We start from the raw sequence: 19412 nt of genomic DNA on the forward strand, positions 1-19412 counted from the left end.
TTTTGTGTCACGCCAGCCATCAACCCCTGCAAACAAAAGGTCTGCCACACCAACGCCGTCTGCGCCCACCTGGGCCCGAATCGCCACTCGTGCACCTGCGCCAATGGTTACCGCGGCGATGGGGTGGTGTGCATGCCGGTAGACCCCTGCCAGACCAACTTCGGGGGCTGCCCAGCTGACTCCACCCGCTGCATGTACGACGGGCCCGGGAAGGTGTGTGCGTGAACACCTCACTGAAGAACGACATATATACAGCAGTACAGAATCATTCAAATGCATCTGCCCAGCTGACGAACTGCAGTGCTTTTAATACCACAGTAAAGAGGTGGATTCAAATGAGGCTTTACGGGGAGGGCTCTGGCAGAGAGGAAAGTACTCAAAAAAACACAAACAGAAAAGTCTGACTCGATGCAAACGTACAGCAGGAGCACTTGGCGACTGAAACACACAAAGTCTTACTGTAGCAGGGTACAGAGGCAGCGGCCCCCTTGCCTCATGAAGGCCACAGTCCTGACTCTGCGTCAGACAGATTTAGGAAGCTGTAGTGAGGCAGATGGAACTGTGACCAGCATGCTGAACACTCAGGAGGAGCACTGCTGGTGTCACCTTGACCAGGGAACTTTATCCCCTCGGTGACAATAACGCCAGCAGGAAACTAGCGTGTGAGCATGTATGCGTATGATGGTTTGGAGGCGTTGTACCAGCTGAGCTTTGGTTTCCGTCCCCAGTCTCACTGCGAGTGCCTGCAAGGGTTCGAGAACCTGGTGCAGGGGGTGGGGTGCAGCCTGAAGAACCTGTGCAAACCAGACACCTGCAATAAGAATGCCGACTGCTCCACCATCCATCCAGGCGTGACGCAGTGAGTGTGCCTCTGTCCTCGCCCTGCGTGTGTGTGTGTGTGCGCATGCGTGCATGTGTGCATGAGGGAGACAGAGTGTAGTTGAGAGTATCGGGTCTGGGCACTCCAGACCTGATATTCCAGCAGAATATAATGTACCCAAGCATGTATTGTCAGATACTTTTCACGCCTTGCTTCCTCTGACAGGTGCAAGTGTCGCGAAGGTTACATAGGCAACGGGAACGTTTGCCACGGCAACATTATACAGCGGCTCCAGGAGCTGAACACTGAGCCGGGGGGGCAGTGGACCGGTCAGCTGTCCAATGCCATGACGCTGTTTGGTAGGAAAAACCAGCCAATGGCATGCATACCTCCTCCTCCACATGCCACCAATAGTGGAATATTCCAACACACAATGTTTCAGCACAAGTCTATTCAATGCCAGGCTTATCACTGAATTTACCTGTCTGGCACACCTCTCTCTGCTTCTGCCAGTGTCGGAGATCTGATCAGCTGTCTGCCTGTGTAGTGATGAACACACAATCAATGGGTGTTGTTGCAGTGGCTAAGCTAAACTAAGGCAACTGTCTTTAAAAGACACATCAAAGGAAATGTTTCATTTACACAATGTACGGTAACATTGTGGAGCATCGTATTTGCGCTTCAAAATAATCCTGCTCTTTATTTGCAGCTTTAAAATAAGGGCATTTAAATTTTTGTCTTGTTTGATCAGAAGGGCATAAGAAGTCTGGAAGTTTAAAAATGAGAACAGAGCATTTTGCCCACCTAGGATCACCATGTTGTCTACATTCAAGAGTGTATCCAGCACTGCGCCAAGCCTGGTCTTGAACGTTCTACATTCTCCCTCTCATTTTCAGAATCTTCTCTACCATGGCAACTGGCCTCCTTGGGGCCCTTCACTGTCTTCATCCCAGTAAATAAAGGCTTCAAAGGGACACCGGTGAGAGGTTTATACACAGTACTTTCCTTTACTGTTCTCTATAAACATGTTACATAGTTGCCTTACCACTTTCCATATAGGAAATGTTGCTTTCCCACCATGTTTTATGCTCTTCCATCACTTCCTTGTCTGTGACTGGGCTGTGAGTGCGGAAGGTTGCATTATGATTGTTCCGTGCTGTGGAACATTGGATCTCGATGGTTCCGTGCCGTGTTCTCCCAGGTTAACACCCTGGTGGCAGACCAAATGAACGCACGCTACTTGTGCAAGCTGCACGTGGTGGCCGGCTTGCTCTCCTTCGAGGATCTGAAGAAGGGGAACATCTACTACACCCTGACAGGGAAATCGGGGGAGACCGTGACCACAGATGAGGTGAGAGAAGGGGGGAGCGTGGGTGACAGGTTAGGGATGAGGGGAGGGGCATGGGGCAGGGAGGAGTAGCATTTGATCTGCTAGGATAAAGGAGTTCAGTTTAGGATCCACATGTGCCTCCTCAGTTCATTGAACTGAAGTCACTTTGAAATGAGATTGCTAGCTCAGCTGTGACCTTTGACCTTTACCTTTTTCATATACTCCATAATTAACATGGAAGTGTGGTTTTAGATGATTTGAGGACTGAAGAAAAGACTTTGGAAGCACTTAACTTCCTCCCCGTCATCTGCAATAACAAAGATAGCCCTCCGCGATTCCATTTGACACAGTGGAAAGTGTCTTCTTACATGCTGCTCACCTTTCAAAAAAAACAACAGGCTTTCAAAATTCTGACGTGTCACGCGCTGCCGGCAATTGTTATTTGACACACATCATGGCAATTCTCAGAAGGCGTGATGTCACCAGATTTAGGTCAGATGTGTTTTTGTGTATCTTATGTCTTATGTCCTAATGTCAAAATGTTTCTCATTGTCTAGAGCACTCTGTACACTCTAACCTTTCTTCCTTAGTACACAGTGGTATGTGTGCACATGGGTGAGTGTGAAAACTGTGTGTGTGCGTGTGTGTGTGTGAACAAGTATACAGTGTGTGCTTTTGTGTGTCTGTGTGTTTATGTTTCAGTGTTGTGTGCGTGTGTATGTGTGCGAGAATGTGCACTCTGTGTGTGTGTGTGTGTGTGTGTGTGTGTGTGTGTGTGTGTGTGTGTGTGTGTGTGTGGCACAGACCCTGTCCCAGTTCCTACTCTCTGAGGCCTCCTTCCTTCCTCCATCATGAGGAAGTCCATCCACCATGTCAGGCAGGGCCAGTGGCTCATTAAACCTTCCCAAGGAAAGAGATCACAGGGCTTCCTGCAGCAGCGACCTCATAAACACCATCTCTGTCACCTCATATCCAATGTACCTACAGCATGCAGGAACTGGCTCACCTCAGGATGTTACTTGGGGTTGTGTGATAAAGTAAACATAATTGGACCATTATTTTCAAACATGTGAGTAGGATGGCACCCGTATGACCATATATTAAGGTGCAGTCCCTTAGAAAACATTAAATCTGTGTGGGATTTGTGCTAAATTACAGCATGCCTTTCCCTCAGGTGACATTAACATCTAGCACTAATGGAGACATTTGAAACATTTCCTGACATTTTTTCTCTCTCTTTTTTTTTTTTTTTGCAGGATCAGGTGATCAAAATCCGTATCCACGGCAGCAGAAAGAAGGCGGGGATCCTGCAGTCGGATATCGCTGCTTACAACGGAGTGATACACATCGTCAGCAAAGTGATGGACAGTGTCGCCCCGACAGTTCAGAGTGAGAAAGAGGTGCGCAAGCTGGTAAAAAATGACCTGGAGAAATTAAATGACTGAGCTCTGTTGGTTTCAGACTGAGGGCTGTGTTATATACTGGTTGTGCCTACTGGAGTTTTGTTTTGCTTTTTTTTTTAAAAAAAAAGCCTCATTTCATGGCTAGAACATATTTAAACCCATTAAGTATAATATACTGTCACATATATTCTTGTTTTCTTGACAAGTTATGTCAATTGTATAGTTACGATTGCTTTTTTCTGTTCTTTACAGGAGAACCTGATAAAAATTCTTTCAGACAACGGAAAATTTGCCAAATTTAAGAATTTACTGGAGGTATTCAATTTCCTTCGACATTGTCAGTGTCAACAAAACATTCTTTTCCCCTCATGATTCGAGGAGTCTAGGCCAACCTGGCCAATGGGGTTTCCTTTCTCTATGAAAGAGTGTTTTTAGCTGTCCGAGGCCCACGTTTCCCCACGGAGACGGGGCAAACCCTTTGTCGCAGGTCGGCGGAAGAGGAGGAAGAGGAAGAAGGGGGACGCGTGCACGTCTGGGATACAATCGGAAAAGTCTGCGACGGGCCTTTCAAAAACAACAGACAGCTGCGGTTGAAAGGGACCGTTTTTCGAATTGTCACAAACAAATGTCAGACATAGCAGTCATACGCAGAGATATCCCCTCAAGCTGGTTTGTGATTCAGTATATCCACAAGTCATGAGGACTCCACGGATGGTCCATTTTTGATGAGACAGCAAGCAAGATCACACCACACAAACTTAATCTATTTCTCCCATGTTTAAGGCCTGTCATCCAAAAGAAACAAGATGTTTATACCTGTTGTTTCTTACTGACATTGACTATATTCCTTAATTACTCAATCCAAGATTAATTTCTCAGACTGTCAATACTGACATTTGGAGTTATTCTGAATAGATAACTTTGTTGGGCTTTTCTTACAGAAAGCTAACATGGTGCAGCTGCTGGAGCAGCCTGGACCCTACACCCTCTTTGCTCCTACAAATTCGGCGCTGGACGCCATGAATAAAGCGGACCTGGACTACCTCCTCACTGACCAGGTAGCCCTGCTTTTTCTCAGTCCAAACAGCACTGGTGAATGCAGCCTGTCCACACCAGCCACAAACCTCTCCGGAATGAAATTTCCTCAGTTTCACTCCATAAAATTGCTTTTGTCAGCAACTCCTTGGAATAAACTGCCGCATGTTCCAGACACTAAGCGTAAAATTAGTCATTGATATAAATAGCATGGAAAGAAAAACAAAGAGGATTATCAAAAAGCTGCTCATAGTCACTCAGTTTTGGAATGAACAAATGTGAACTGCACTCCCTGACATAGCTACTCCAGCCAGCTCCACTGTTATCTCTTTGCAAAGCTGAGAAGGGCATTAAGTCCTTCATAAAAAGAAAACAATGTTCTCACACTACCAGGCTGTTATGAAAATCACCTGGGAAACTTTGAAATTGAAACATGACAGATGCAAAGTCCATGTTCAGTCAGTTTTATTTCAAGCTGATCTCATATAGGTACATGTGAACTGGTTGTGTGATCCATATGATTTCATCACCTGGCTGGAAATAAAACGATGTAAAGACATTTCACTTCCTGTGTGTTTGCTGAATTGCAGGGTAAAACGAAATTGCTAGAGCTGCTAAGGAACCACATCATCCAGTCTGTCGCGGTGAGTCAGCCTGCCTGCGATGCCTGAGAGCCTCTGCCTCAGCCTCCGTGCCACACCCTGTAGTGGGCGGTTCAGAGGGCTTCAAAGGGTCTCACTAAAATGAGTTTTACTGTCAGTGGGTAAATGTCATTTTTCTTAATGCTTTCTTTTTCTCTCATGTCACAGCTGCAGGTTGTCAACGTTGTGTCAAATCCCCGCTCTGTGACGATGGCCAACCAAGTTCTGACGTTTAAAGTAACGGATAATGTAAGGGCAGGGATTAGGGTGTATACTGTCCTTTTGATATCAGCAGTCTCAGCAGATGGACTGCCATGTATTTTGTACGGTTCATGCAAGGAACTACACAATGTGTGCATATTTTAAACGACTGATGTCGGAGTCACTCTGGAGAAAAACTAAACTGCTGCATGGATTTAAACAGTTTCTAATAGCAGGGTTTGGCCTCTCATTCATTCTGCCTCTACAGGGGCAAATTCAGGTAAACAACGTGCCAATCCTTGAGGCGGACGTTGAGGCGAAAAATGGCCGCCTTTACTCGGTGGACGGGGTTCTGATTCCCGCTTCTATCGAACCGGTGTTGCCTCGTAGATGCGATACCACCAAAACCAGTGTTATTAAGGTGAGGCAGAGCAACGGCTGTCACTGAAACTACACAAAAATGTCTCACTTCAACTTCAGTCCAATTGGTGATTTGACAATAGTTTACATTATAATGTGCTGCATATTTGGAATACCTGTTGTTCAATGTAATGAATGTATGCTATAATTTTACATAGCTATAACTATATATAGATATATATAGTTTATAATCGGTACAGATGCTGTGATTATTATTGCTGTAACATTCTGCATGGTGAACCCAAGCTGTGTATTATGTGTATTTTACTTCTCTAATTCATCAGGAAATTACTTTTGCTTTTCCATTGTATTTTGTAAGCTGGGCGTTCCTGTTATCTGACTGTTATCCCATAGGAAGTTTGCCGTTTGGAAGCATTTTCTCACATTTCAATTTCCTGCTCTCGTACTCAGGGCAAATGCGTCAGGTGTGCCGAGGTGACCAAATCTGCTTGTCCCTCTGGCGTTTCCACGGTAAGACACCGAGCTCTTCCCTACAGGGAAGCAGCGTCACTGACACTGTGAGATCTGCAACCAAGCGAGCGTTTACTCACGCATGCTAACAGCACCTCCTTGTGGCCGCGCAGGAAACATTCAGCCGAGGCTGTGTCTTCAGAGACACCTCTCTGGGGGTCAGCGTTCCCACACTCGGCTGCTCCCTCCTCTGCAATGACACGGTGATGGTAAGCCTCCCCTCTCCACCTTTACTCCACCTCCACTCTGCCTTTGTCCCGCCCCCACTCTGCCTTTACCCCGCCCCCACTCTGCCATTGCTCCGCCTCTGCTCTGTGACAAGCCTATCAGCAGGTCTCTTGCATCAGCTACAGTCGCAGCCCTGATGCAAGAGTCCTCATTACCAGATACCTGGGCTCATAGCCCAGTCATCTCATCACTTGAGCCTAGGTATTGTGTGATGTCACAGTTCTGCTCAAGAACTGTCATGCTGTTCATTCCCTCCCCCATTCACTCCAATGTTCCTTCCCTACCAGACCCAGCTGTGCTGCAAGGGGTTCTACGGGCCAGACTGCAGCCCCTGTCCGGGTGGATTCGCCACGCCCTGCTTGGGGCACGGCCAGGTGGGTCACGCCCTTTTTCGGCCACCCCACTTCTGTCATTGTCACCTGCTGAGTACTGACTCTCAGGGGAGATCCAAACACACCCATCACCTTTGGTACTGTACACTTTACAACTGTACAAAAAACTGTTTTGTATTTGCAGCTAGATAAACCTAGTAACAGCTGTAATTATTGAATCCAGTGGGGGAGAAATAAACTCTAGTTTATTATAAAAAAAAGACCCATATGGCCTAACCATCCGTGTGTGTGTGTGTGTGTGTGTGTGTGTGTGTGTGTGTGTGTGTGTGTGTGTGTGTGTTTTTCAGTGTATGGATGGTATCAATGGGAATGGAACCTGTGTGTGCCAGGAGAACTTCAAAGGATCTCGCTGCCAGTACTGCTCCAACCCCAACAAATTCGGCCCCAACTGTGACAAAAGTAAACCATCACTTCCTCATGGAAAAGCCAGACACATAACACACAAACTTTCCACTAGAAATAATGTATCCTTAGCAAAGCATGGTGCATTTTATTTTTTTCCCTGTATTTTTGCTTTGTTTTTTTATTCTTTGTCAGTTTTATCAGGGTAGCTCATTCTGTGTATTACTAATACATGTTACATCTGCAAAGCACATACGTACAGTACCTGTCAAAAGTTGGGACACACCTACTTATAGAAGGGTTTTTCTTTATGTTTATTATTTTCCACATTTTAAAAAAATAGTCAAGACATCAAAACTATGAAACACAAATGGAATTCTGCAGTGGCCAAAAAACCTCTCATATTTTAGATTCTGTAAAGTAGCCAAAAAAATATTTTTTTAAAATATAACATTTTTTGGAAGGAAATTTATACATAGGCTTCATTACATCAACTTCAGTATTTATATTTGTCTAAGAAACAAATTTTAAGACCAAAATTAGATCAAAATGTCCTCGTATGCATGCTTCCCATTATCTTAATCAGGTGTGTCCAAACATTTGACAGCTACTGTATATATTTAGGTCACTTCACAACCCCAAAAATTCCTCAAATTTCCCATGGCTACACCATCTCCCAGAATTCACCGGTGTGAATAGACTATGAAATTATAGATTACAGATGTCTCAAAGTGTATCACTGAGCGGCCTCGCATGACATACCTGGGTGTCAGTAATTGGCCCAGACCGGGGTCATCTCTGGGTAACGCACCAGTTAGCTCCTCTCCTCTATTCCCTCAGCCTGCACCTGCATCCACGGCGAATGCGACAACCGGCCCGAGGGCGACGGGGCCTGCAAGCCCAACACCTGCCAGACGGGCTACACCGGAAAGTTCTGCGAGCGGCACACGCAGACCTGCGGCCCCAGGGTGGAGTTCTGCCATGCCCACGCCACCTGCGACTTCAACGGGGGAGCAGTCAAGTGAGCGCCCAGCCTTGAGTTAGGCCTATTATTAGTAGTATTAGTAGTAGCAGTAGTTGTAGAGGCAGTAGCATTTATATGTTTAGTATCTGGTAGATGCTCTAATACACAGCAACTTGCATGGTTAATATGGCATGATGTGTTATAGTCAAAACTTCAATTTGGCCTATTATTATTAGTACTACTAGTAGTAGTTTAAGTAGTAGTAGTATTCATGCATTTGGTATATAGCGGAGGCTCTAAAACACAACAACTTATTTGGTTCACATGACATCATGTTTTACGCTCAAGAAGACAGTACAGACAACAGTAATAATTTAGGGGCAGTACATTCAGATTTACAGGTCAGATTACACATGTCTGAGTCTTACGTGTGTTTTCATCAGAAATGCTTCTGTCCACAGGTGTGTGTGCAAGTCTGGTTTCCAGGGCGACGGAATCACATGCGTGGAAATGGACCCGTGCGCATTGCCTAAGCGCGGAGGCTGCAGTGTCAACGTGCGTAACACTCAAACCGCCACGTCCGCTGTGCAAGCAGTTCACCAGCTTATCCTTTAGAATGAATGCGGAGAGTGTCCACAGAGGTACAAGTACATGGGTCCCAGGTGTGTCTTCCTACTGCTGAAAGACATCATCCACCTCATGAGTCAGGAACTGTCTGCTACCTTTACCCATAAGCCCTTGCACATAACAGCTCTAATGAACAGTGTCCAGATCAGCTGACATTTCTGTGAATGACCACACCTTGCATGGAATTACCTGCAATTTCCTTTTGTGCCCTTTTTTTGCATTAATGAAGGGTGTTCAAACTGTGAAACCTTAAAAAAAATTAATTTAAGTTTAAGCTTAATCTCACCATGGCACCTATGACGGTTACCTTCAGGGATCTTTATCCCATTACTGACCAGTAGAGGGAAGCAGTAATCATACAGTGACCCCCAGCTTTCAGTTACTCTCTCACAGACTACACTCAAAACTTGGTCTGGATTATAAATTATATCATCATATACAGTGAGATGTGCTATGGAGTGAATTGGGATTGTATTGTCCGTGGAATCCATCTTTTCAGAGTGCGCAAAAGCACTTTATTAGTGTTTAGGACTCCAGCTGCAGTGTTATGACGGGCGTCTCTTGCAGGCTAAGTGTATAAAGACGGGTCCCGGGACCCACACCTGCCAGTGCCTGCGGGGGTGGAGGCCCGATGGGGACGACTGCCAGGCCGTCAACAACTGCCTGGAGGCGGACAGCGGCGGCTGCCATGCCAACGCCACCTGCATCTACATCGGCCCGGGACAGGTGAGAGGGTCCGCAGCCTCCCCCCTCCTCACCGGCCTGTTTTCCCCCTCCTGGCCCAGAACCTGAGCTCATCCTCCGTTCTTCCTGTTGTCCTCCCGTCCCGCTCTATTGCAGAGTGACTGTGAGTGCAAGAGTGGTTTCCGTGGAAATGGGAGAGACTGCGAGCCCGTCAATAAGTGCGTGGAGCAGAACGGCGGCTGCCACTACCTGGTGGGTACCGTCGCCCAGCGTCGCTTCGGGGTGGCTTTTCAATCTAGCTCCGTTTACAACCGCAGCCCTCCCCATAGCTTGCGGCTGGAGTCTAACGTGGCCAGCCGCATGTTATCATCAAGTTCTGACACGGTCTGGGTTCTCTCCTGTTCAGGCCACCTGCCGGTACCTGTCCCCAGGGGCGTGGCAGTGTGTATGTGAGGAGGGCTACACCGGCGACGGACAAGTGTGCTATGGGACCGTGGCGCAGGTGAGCAACTCTGTACGACCGGTCACATCCCATTGGACAATCGCCCTGGTTAGGCTAACATTACAGCAATAACGCCAAAAACATTCGCTGTCTCTTTCCAGGAGCTGGCTGCTGTACCTGAGGGCAGCGAGTTCAGCAAATGGGTGACCGTAAGTCACGCTGCTATCCTTTGTTTCTGAGGTAAAATCTGGAAAAGCCTCAACTACTGGAGGGCGGACTGTGAAATCATGGAAATCATGGAGACTCTGGGAGTCACAAACGCCACCATTTAGCCAGCGATAGATTCACTCAAAACAACAGATGAACTGAGACGCGCCTGACTGCCTGCTCTCACTGTGGTGTCCTCTCTTTGTTTCATTTGTCCTGTCCTGATTTGCACTGGCATTCTCAGGACGCGGGTCTCTCCCAAATGCTCTCAGTGACCAAGAACATCACCCTGTTTCTGCCATCCAAAAGCGCAGTGGGGAAAATGCCCAAGGGGGACAAGAACTTCTGGACGTCGAGGAACAGCAACCTCATCAGTCTTGTCAAGTGAGAGCCCGACGCGCCCCCCCGACCCATCCGCGATCCTAATCACGCTCCAAGCGAACCGCTGCCATCCAGCTTCTCAGACTGCCCGCGTTTGACCCCTATCGTCATGGTCACTGGCATGGTCAGCTGGGTTTCCTGTTGGCAGTGAGCTTCAGGAAGGAAAGCTGGACCAGAGGCTTTCCCTCTTTTCCAACGGCCTCCTTCAGTGAATAAATGCAACCAGCTCTGCACACATCAGAATCTGTCTTATCTGATGCCTATCTGTCAGCGGCAGCATATGAGCAGGAAATAAGGGGGGGTAGAGAATGCAGCTTTAACCTGGTGGCTGGCCTAAACACTGTTCGCTCTTTCTCATGATTAGCAAGGTTGCCAGTTTCAATAATAATCAGCGCCGATTCCTTTTCACTCGTGTGTCTGTCATTGTGTATCATTACAGTGTGTTCTTTGGACATAACCTTAAATTATTTCAGTCATAACAAAGAGATTGGGCTTCATTAAACTGCTTTGACCGCAACAAAGAGGTCTGTGATTGGTGGTCACATTAAACCAGTTGATTTTTTTTTTTGTAACTAAGGACAATTTCATTTGAGGTGCAACAAGGTAAGTGAAAAGGAATCGGGCACAAAAGAATCAGCGGCTGTTATAGAGTACTTCACGCTCTTCAATTCAGCAGAGCACTGAAAAACCAGTGCAGAATAATAATCACATAGTGATCTCCCCACCTCCACTGATGTCACCTCACCAACATCCCCCGTATAAATGTGCGCCAATCACTGCAGGTATCACATGGTGAGAGGAATCTACCAGCTGTCAGACCTGCGCACCGGGCCCTCCTCTCTGCAGCTCACTTCCTTTCTGAAGGTCTCACTTCCTGTTTCCAAGACCAACGTGGTGAGGCCCATCTCTACAATATGATAATCTTTATGGCCTAAAAATCTTGGTCAAAAGACATTGGTGTAAATGGCATCTGCTTTATGCATTATGTTGTGTATGTTTCCACTCATCATTTGAAATGGTGTTTTATCATGTACACTTTCATATGCTGGAGTCTGAGTGATGGAATAGACTTCCCTACAAGAAATTTGCCAGGACATACACATTACCAAACTTGCAAAAACAATATGCTGTTTTCCCAATCAAACTTGATAGCTCTGTGACACAAAAATTTTCCGTCTGCTGTGGCATGAACAGACATCCTTTCCTTGATTGTCTGTTGGTTGTTTCAGACTTTCATACAATGTTTATGCATTTGGAATACAGAAGGGTAATGGCACTGCTCACACGGCATCGCCTTTTTGTTTCTTCCAGACGACAATAGTTGGGGGAGCCAGAATAACTTCATCAGATATTGCGGCAACTAACGGAGTGGTCCACATGATTGACACGGTACGTTAGATGCTTTACACTTTTCATTAAAGAAACTATGGATCTTTCCCATGGATGCACATTTTAGTCATGACAGTGGAAAAATGACATAATTCAAGTAATTCAGCTACAGCATAATTCAAGTTGGGTGAGAGCAGACCATTTTGTGAAGATTAACATTAAGTCTTCGACATCAATCCCCGCCCCTAACAGCTGCTGACTCTAGTATTTGATGTTTATTTTACTTGTAGTATTGTAGTGCATCTCGGATTCTGTATTCTAGTGACAGATGTATCATAGTGTACTTGGCTTCTGTTGTCTAGCCATCTTGCACAAGTTAACTTGTGGTAGAACTGGAATAATGTTATGCTCACACTCACTGGTCTGGGAGTATTGCTAGCCTGGTCTAATACTGTTGCTCATTTAACTCGAATGGATACACTTATGTTCAATTGTGCTGGAAGTTGCTCTGGATAAGAGCATCTGCTAAATGCATATAACGTAATATAATGTAATGTAATGTTGCGTAATGTTGAGCTTGTCCCTGCATATTTATCTTGTGCTCATAGGTGTTGGTTCCAGATCGGCAGCTCAGTGAAGGCCTGCTGGAACTGCTGGGCCAGAGACCCGAATACTCCATATTCCGGAGTTACCTCATTGTACGTATCAACCTCTGTGCACTAGTCTACACAGCTGGATATTTACTGAGACAATTACAGGTTAAGTACCTTTCCCAAGGGTACTACAGCAGTGCCCCAGTGGGGAATTGAACCAGCTTTCAGTTACAAGCCCTGCTCTTTATCACTGTGCAACACTGCCGCCCTAGTCTAGCCCTAATCCTGATAAACATAGCCACCGATACCACTGTCTTTACTTTACTTTGAAAAAAATAGTTAACTATACAAATGTCTGTACTGTACCCTGATAAGCAGTTACCAATACCAATGTCTTTACACTGATACAAGTAGTTAACTATGCGAATGTCTGTACATTCTGTGCCAACTCTATTCTGATTAATACACCAACTTGTGCCAGCATCTGTTCCTTATTCTGATAAGCCCACCTTCAAACACCAGCATGAAATGAAATGAAAAATAAAAACCACCACATAGGCAGTGTGCTGTGATCCCCTTCCAGCAATACAACCTGACGGAGGAGATGGAGGACTTCTCCGCCTACACGCTGTTCGCTCCCAGTGACAGCGCCATCAATGACTACCTCAGAAAGAAAAGCATCACCTCCCTGGTAATCACGGTCACCGAGTTCAACTGCGGTCTCTGACTTCAGCCGTGGCCTTCAACCAGGTTGTTGCGGTCAGCTAGACTGAACCAACAAACTCGCAGGATGCTCTGAAAAGAATTTTCAAATTGTGAAATTTTATGCAGAAATGCAGTCCCTTTCACCTGTCCTTCACTTTAAGAGTTATTTGAAAGCTTTTGGACTGCTAGCTAAACTTTTTAACGTACGGCTCTAATTTTGATTGAGGACAGTTTGCAAAGTAGAGTGCTTGACACCGATAGCGCTATTTAAAGAGGTTTCTAAAGTAATCCTGGGTGTGTACGCTAACCTTTTAAATTGATTACCACAGTTTACATTTATTGCAGCTTGAAGTGAGGAAAATGCTGTCTGAAGTATTAAAACAAAAAGTTAGATATCTTCAAATTTAGTGTTATTTAAATTTAAGTTAAACCACAATGTAGTGAGTTTTCAAATCTGTCCCTAATAATGAATGCTGTTGAATGTGTAATCAGATGACTGGGCCGACCGACAGGACACTTGTCTTCCTTCTATACAGGACATCAACACGACCCGCTACCACATCGTCCCGGCAGAGAAACTGATGAAGAAGAACCTGCGGGATGGGGCCCACAAAGAAACGTTGCTGGGCTTCTCCTTCCAAGTGGGCTTCTTCCTCAGAGACGGAAACGTAAGGAAAGGGGGGGGGGGGGTGCGGTTTGTCATATGGGCGGCAAAATTGCATCTCCTGGCAGCGCTGTGACCGAAATGCCGTGCTGGTTCCCTCACAGTGGCGTTTCTCATAGTCGTGGAGGAGACAGTGATTCGGCTATAGTGGATAGTGGAAGCTGTAGCTGCAGGTTTCTTGTTATCAGAGTTAAAACTTTTGTGTCACACGCCAGACATCAGCCAGCTTGACCACAGCAAGACTGGAGAGGCGATTCAGAGTTTCTCCAGCTCCCATTGGATCCCGGCCCTTCTGTGGCCCTGGTGAGGTCGAAGTGCTAAAACATACGCACATCACAATCACGGTGCCTGTGTGTTTTACTTTCACCAAACCAGGTGTTTGTCAATGAGGCCCAGGTGAGCCTCACTGACGTGGAGACCAGCAAGGGGGTGATCCATGGACTGTCATCGGTTATGGAGATCATGAGGAACCGTTGTGACAAGGAAGAGGCCGAGCTAATCCCGGTACTGTCCGTCTCACCTCAGCTCTGATTCTCAGTCAAGAGTCTCATGTCACACAATCTCACATCATCTGAGGAGTCAGTAAACCTCTTTGTTTCGTCAGGCTTTATGCCGCTACATACATACATACATACATATGTTACAGCATAGCTCACTCAGCCTGGTCTGTCAAATGCAGTTCCTCAAGGGCTATACTGTATGTAAGCAGGCTTTTGTACTACACAATACCTCTGTAAATTTCTCCTTTTAGTCAGTGAGTTTAGCTGGGTTTGATAAGGTGGGTGAAATCCATTCTCTCTCCTGAAGGGAGTCTGTCTGGACTGCTTCACGACGAAAAACCCCTGCCCCCCGGGAACAAAAGCAACGGTATGTGACCCAATGCTCAGATTCTCCACTGCATGCAATGGTCGGGATTTACCATTGAAACACATGACCCCACTCCACAGTCTTTCAGACTTGTTCACTCAGACTGGAACACTGGGGACTGAGATGTCCAAATTCAGCACCAAACCCTGACTTTGTTCTAACACTGAGGCCTAAAGCAAAGACCAAAGACCGTTTCACTCATACAACCACTGTGTGACAGATATATCATCATGTCTAACGCATATGCATATGTTAGAAGATTGCACATGATTGAGACTGACCGTGACAGTCACATAACCATGAGAAAACTTATTTTCTGAGGTAAAACTTTAAGCAAAATCAAATACTTGTTGCGATGACCATGATTATGATCAAGTACACAGATCTGTGGCCTCCTGGCAAAGACTAAGACTGAGGCCAAGACCAAGACTGTGACTGAGATCAACAAAAAGCTTAGACTGTCAGGCTTTAACACCAGTGGAAGAACTCCCAGTTCTTTCAAATTACATTATTTTTGTACCTGCTTAGCAGATTAAAGCCTGCACATAATCAAACTTGCAGTCTAAAAGTCCAGCTAATTAACCGTATGTCAGTGTTGTCATGGGGCATACCCGTGTGACCCTGGCTCTGTTTTGACATCATTTTCACTGCAGAATCGGATGAAGGGGAGATGCCTGTACACCCGCATGCTACAGGGAGAGCAGCTAACAGGCTTCGGCTGCAGGATGATGTGTAAAAAATCCATCATTGTGAGTAACCGCCAAGTAATAGTACACCTGTGTCATCAGTCTTCACTTACTACAATACCAACACCACAGATAATTGGTTCTTACAATACCTCCACCATTTTTATCACTCATTGTGTAAAAGCTATGCTAGTGAGGTGTTATTACTCCATTGTGAGTGTTCACTCAATAGAATTACACCAGCATCATGAGTAATATTACCTCAACATTTTGAGTAATCGCTCAGTAAAAAAGCATCAGTGTACCAAATAGTCACTCTGCAAAATTACTCCAGACCTGGCAGTAATGTGTAAATGTACAAAATGTCTAGCTTGTAGAGCTGTGTGGGAGTGTGTGTGTGTGTGTGTGGAAATGTCCTTGTCGTGCGTGCGGTATTGACAGAGGCTCCCCCTGCCCACAGACTAGGCAGTGCTGTGGGGGGTATTTTGGGCAGCACTGTGAAAGATGCCCCGGGCCAGTGGACCAGCCCTGTTTCGGGAACGGGATATGCCTAGATGGGACCAACGGTACAGGGACATGTCAGTGCAACAAGGGCTTTGACGGCACAGCCTGTGAAACATGCCAGCCTGGAAAATACAGCATCCACTGTGACCAAGGTACAAGGTGTCACCTTCCCTCTGTGTTCCTGACTCTGCACCACACCGCTGTGACCAAGGCACAGTATCACCTTCCCTCTGCTCCTCTCTTTGTACCCCTTTACCTCAGTACTGTAATCAAGGCACTGTATCCCCTTCCTTCTGTGTTCTTGTCTCTGTACCACACTACTATGACCAGCATACAGTAAGTGGCCTTTGTATCATCTTGCCTTTATGTTCCTCTCTCTATACCGCTATACCTCACTACTATGATCAGGGCACTGTATCACCTTCCCACTCTCTGTTCACTGTGACCAAGGTGTGGTATCACCCTCCATCATTCTGTACCTGACCACTGTATTCAAGGCAATGTGCTGTGTCACCTTCCTTTTATCTCTCTCATCTCTCACTCTGTACCTCCCTACTGTAATCAAGGTACCTCATCAATTACCTCCTGTCTTTCTGTCTATACCCGACCACTGTAATCAAAGCACTCCATCACCTTCCCGCTCTTTCCACGCATATAAGGTATCTGTAGCACCCACCTTGCCCCCACCCCCTCTGTTTCTCTGTCTGCTCCTGTTCTCTGCAACCAGAATTCAACCAGTCACTGTCCAGCCTCTCTCTGTCACTCCAGTTTGCCTGGAGTAGAGATTGTTAAGCTGCAGCGTGCAGCTGAAGGGGGGTGTCTGTCTGTCTGTCCCTCGCAGACTGTCAGTGTGTCCACGGCCGCTGCAGCGACGGCCTGCAGGGGGACGGGACGTGCGAGTGTGACGTGGGGTGGCGGGGGCTGCGCTGCGACCAGGGTAAGAGGCTCTGAGACCATCTCTCTCTCTCCCTCTCTTTCCCTTTCTCTCTGTCTGTCATTCTCTCTCTCTCTTTCTGTCTCCCTCACTGAAACCCTGCTGTTTCACAAACTACAGGCTCCTTATCTGTGAATGAATGATAATGGGTTTGACCTCCGTTTCAGCAATCTCCCAGGACACGTGCGACAGGAAGTGCCACTCAAGCGCAAAGTGAGTCATGTGATCAGCGCCAGCTAAACCGCACATCACTAAACACATTTATCTACCACCTTCAGCTCAGTGCTGGGAATTAAAAGGGATAATGAGTTAGGGATAACAAGGGATAGTAAGTCTTTTCTTGTTCTTGGACACAAGTTCCAAAACAAGGGATCATGAAAACCCAAACTCTTCATTGTACAGCACCATGTCAGGGACTAGGACACTGAATTGGCTGTAAGTCTGCGACGAATTAGTCCATGGAAGAATTTGACCAGCAGAGTTTTGGACAAGCTGCAGATTACATGTATATGATTTAAGCAAACCAAAGTATTACATTTCTCCAGCCAAAATAAAATTTTTAGAGAATTACTGTCCAATATTGCCCGATCTTTGGCTTCGGCAATATTATTTATGTGAAAATGAAAAATTGCAAATCTTTTTAAGAGACAAATACTCAGTTATATACAACAGGTAGAATCATACAATATGCATAAAATATGATTCAGATTTTAAAAGGGATCAACGCCCAACAGAAGAAAAGCTTGACAAAAGCAAATGGCTGAGTTGCTAAACCAATCATGACTAATAGGAGTGTGTTAACAAGCACTGATGCATGCAAAATGATAGTTTGACAGAACTGTCTGTACTGTCTGAATGTAAGATTACAAAAGAGAGACAAATTACTGGTGCTTCCACAGTCACAGATGCCTAAGAACACTTACCCATTTAAAGAGTCAACCACGTTGCCTGTGATTGACACAAGCATGGCACAAGATCAATCAATCGTAAGTGGTATTGTTGCGGTTGGATTGTGAATAATGACCCGTGCTGTCTCTATTCTCTCTCACAGCTGTATGGTCCGACCTGACGGCTCTTCTTTCTGTAAATGTGCTGCTGGGTTTGCTGGGAACGGCACTTATTGCTCAGGTAGGGCAAGAGGCAGATTTTACTCATCGATCTGCTGTACAGCTCAGTCAGGGACCAGGTGCATTTTACCTGGCTGTCTGCTGCACAGCTGAAGTGGGCCCCAGGCAGTTTTTACCCATATTTCCACTCCCTTTTTATCTGTTCCCAGCAGTGGACTGCATGTGGGGGCACGGACAGTGAATGTTTGCTTTTGTGCTCCTGTCTCCACAGCGGTTGACGCTTGTGCTCAGAAAAATGGCGGCTGCTCCCCCAACGCGGTGTGTAAGAAAACCGGCCCAGGAAAGAAGGAGTGCGTGTGTCTTACAGGCTACGCCGGAGATGGGGTGGTGTGTGTAGGTAGGTAGGCCTGCCATTGTCAAAACACACTGTGTACAGCAGTCTCCAAGCTAAACCATAACATTTTCACAGCACCGAGTACATCATGACAACATTTCTATGACAACATAGAAATTGGCAATGTGTAGTATTGCACACATTGTAGTACGCAATGTATCCTGCAGGATGAGTCTGCCCAGAGCCATCGGGGACTGGGAGAAGTAAAGCTTTTCTCTTTTTGCCTTTCCAGCTATCAACCCTTGCCTGGAGAATAACGGAGGCTGTCACAAGAACGCTCAGTGCACACACACAGGTCCAAATAAGGTAAGCTGCAGGGGTGGTCATTTTTGAATTAACCGATGAGATTTTGTTTACAAGAAGGTGTTACTCCGACAACCAAATAAGCAGAGAAACAGAATCCGACCGTTTGTTTTGTGAGAGACATGTGAAGCTTTTAGGTGTTTACAACAGGGAGCGGAGAGGAGAGATAAGGCATGTCTTCCAGGGGCTCTCAGTATGTACCTCACCCCCCCAAAAAAGAGCTTAATTCCTTTGCAGGAAAAACCTGGGGAAGCATGCAGGGAGGAGAGTTTGTTTACTTGGGTGAAATTGAGCAGTTTTTGAGAAGGTAGCATCCATCAATAACTCACTCACTGAGTGAGTGGTTCCCTCAATAACAGCAACAGTGCCTTTTTCCCCACTAGATGGCAGTGTTCGCATATCTTCAGTCTGTAATCACGCAATGTGTCAAATGTGTTTCCATTGCAGACAGCATGTACCTGCAACAACGGCTATTCAGGAGATGGAAACAACTGCACGGCCATCAACCCATGCGAAAAAGTAATGATTATTCCAAACATTTGAATGTCATAATGTTGTTTCTCATACAGTAATGTTCTACGGTGAAAATGCTTGGAACATTCCTCCTCTTACCCTGTCGTGAATTATCTAGAAATAATGTGTAAATCGTTTATCGCTTTCAATACAAAAACTAGCTGGATCAGCCATACCTTTACAATATTTCACAGACATGGAGGAAACAATTCAACAACACGTATGATAAGGTGACAGGTGAAGTGAGATAACATTGTTATTGTGG

The 19412-nt window shown here is 46.0% G+C and overlaps 1 protein-coding gene across 1 annotated transcript in view; it reads left to right on the forward strand.

Annotated features, from left to right (window-relative positions):
- The window catches only part of stab2 (stabilin 2), a 37649-nt gene that overhangs the window by 6474 nt on the left and 11763 nt on the right, over window positions 1-19412 (forward strand). The window contains exons 8-44 of the mRNA XM_036519735.1: window positions 17-213; window positions 729-859; window positions 1046-1182; window positions 1723-1799; window positions 2022-2171; window positions 3407-3550; window positions 3806-3868; window positions 4495-4611; window positions 5179-5232; window positions 5398-5478; window positions 5699-5851; window positions 6262-6321; window positions 6435-6530; window positions 6837-6923; window positions 7229-7340; window positions 8124-8304; window positions 8709-8802; window positions 9442-9600; window positions 9715-9810; window positions 9965-10060; window positions 10162-10209; window positions 10452-10591; window positions 11371-11482; window positions 11900-11977; window positions 12526-12615; window positions 13094-13201; window positions 13752-13883; window positions 14255-14383; window positions 14687-14746; window positions 15400-15495; window positions 15893-16088; window positions 16778-16873; window positions 17038-17083; window positions 17922-17998; window positions 18209-18334; window positions 18564-18637; window positions 19082-19153. Coding sequence (XP_036375628.1) covers window positions 17-213; window positions 729-859; window positions 1046-1182; window positions 1723-1799; window positions 2022-2171; window positions 3407-3550; window positions 3806-3868; window positions 4495-4611; window positions 5179-5232; window positions 5398-5478; window positions 5699-5851; window positions 6262-6321; window positions 6435-6530; window positions 6837-6923; window positions 7229-7340; window positions 8124-8304; window positions 8709-8802; window positions 9442-9600; window positions 9715-9810; window positions 9965-10060; window positions 10162-10209; window positions 10452-10591; window positions 11371-11482; window positions 11900-11977; window positions 12526-12615; window positions 13094-13201; window positions 13752-13883; window positions 14255-14383; window positions 14687-14746; window positions 15400-15495; window positions 15893-16088; window positions 16778-16873; window positions 17038-17083; window positions 17922-17998; window positions 18209-18334; window positions 18564-18637; window positions 19082-19153 — 3965 coding nt within the window. The remainder of the gene's footprint in view (window positions 1-16; window positions 214-728; window positions 860-1045; window positions 1183-1722; window positions 1800-2021; window positions 2172-3406; window positions 3551-3805; window positions 3869-4494; window positions 4612-5178; window positions 5233-5397; window positions 5479-5698; window positions 5852-6261; window positions 6322-6434; window positions 6531-6836; window positions 6924-7228; window positions 7341-8123; window positions 8305-8708; window positions 8803-9441; window positions 9601-9714; window positions 9811-9964; window positions 10061-10161; window positions 10210-10451; window positions 10592-11370; window positions 11483-11899; window positions 11978-12525; window positions 12616-13093; window positions 13202-13751; window positions 13884-14254; window positions 14384-14686; window positions 14747-15399; window positions 15496-15892; window positions 16089-16777; window positions 16874-17037; window positions 17084-17921; window positions 17999-18208; window positions 18335-18563; window positions 18638-19081; window positions 19154-19412) is intronic.

The sequence above is a fragment of the Megalops cyprinoides genome, chromosome 25 (genome assembly GCF_013368585.1).
Source record: "Megalops cyprinoides isolate fMegCyp1 chromosome 25, fMegCyp1.pri, whole genome shotgun sequence".
Classification (NCBI taxonomy): domain Eukaryota; kingdom Metazoa; phylum Chordata; class Actinopteri; order Elopiformes; family Megalopidae; genus Megalops; species Megalops cyprinoides.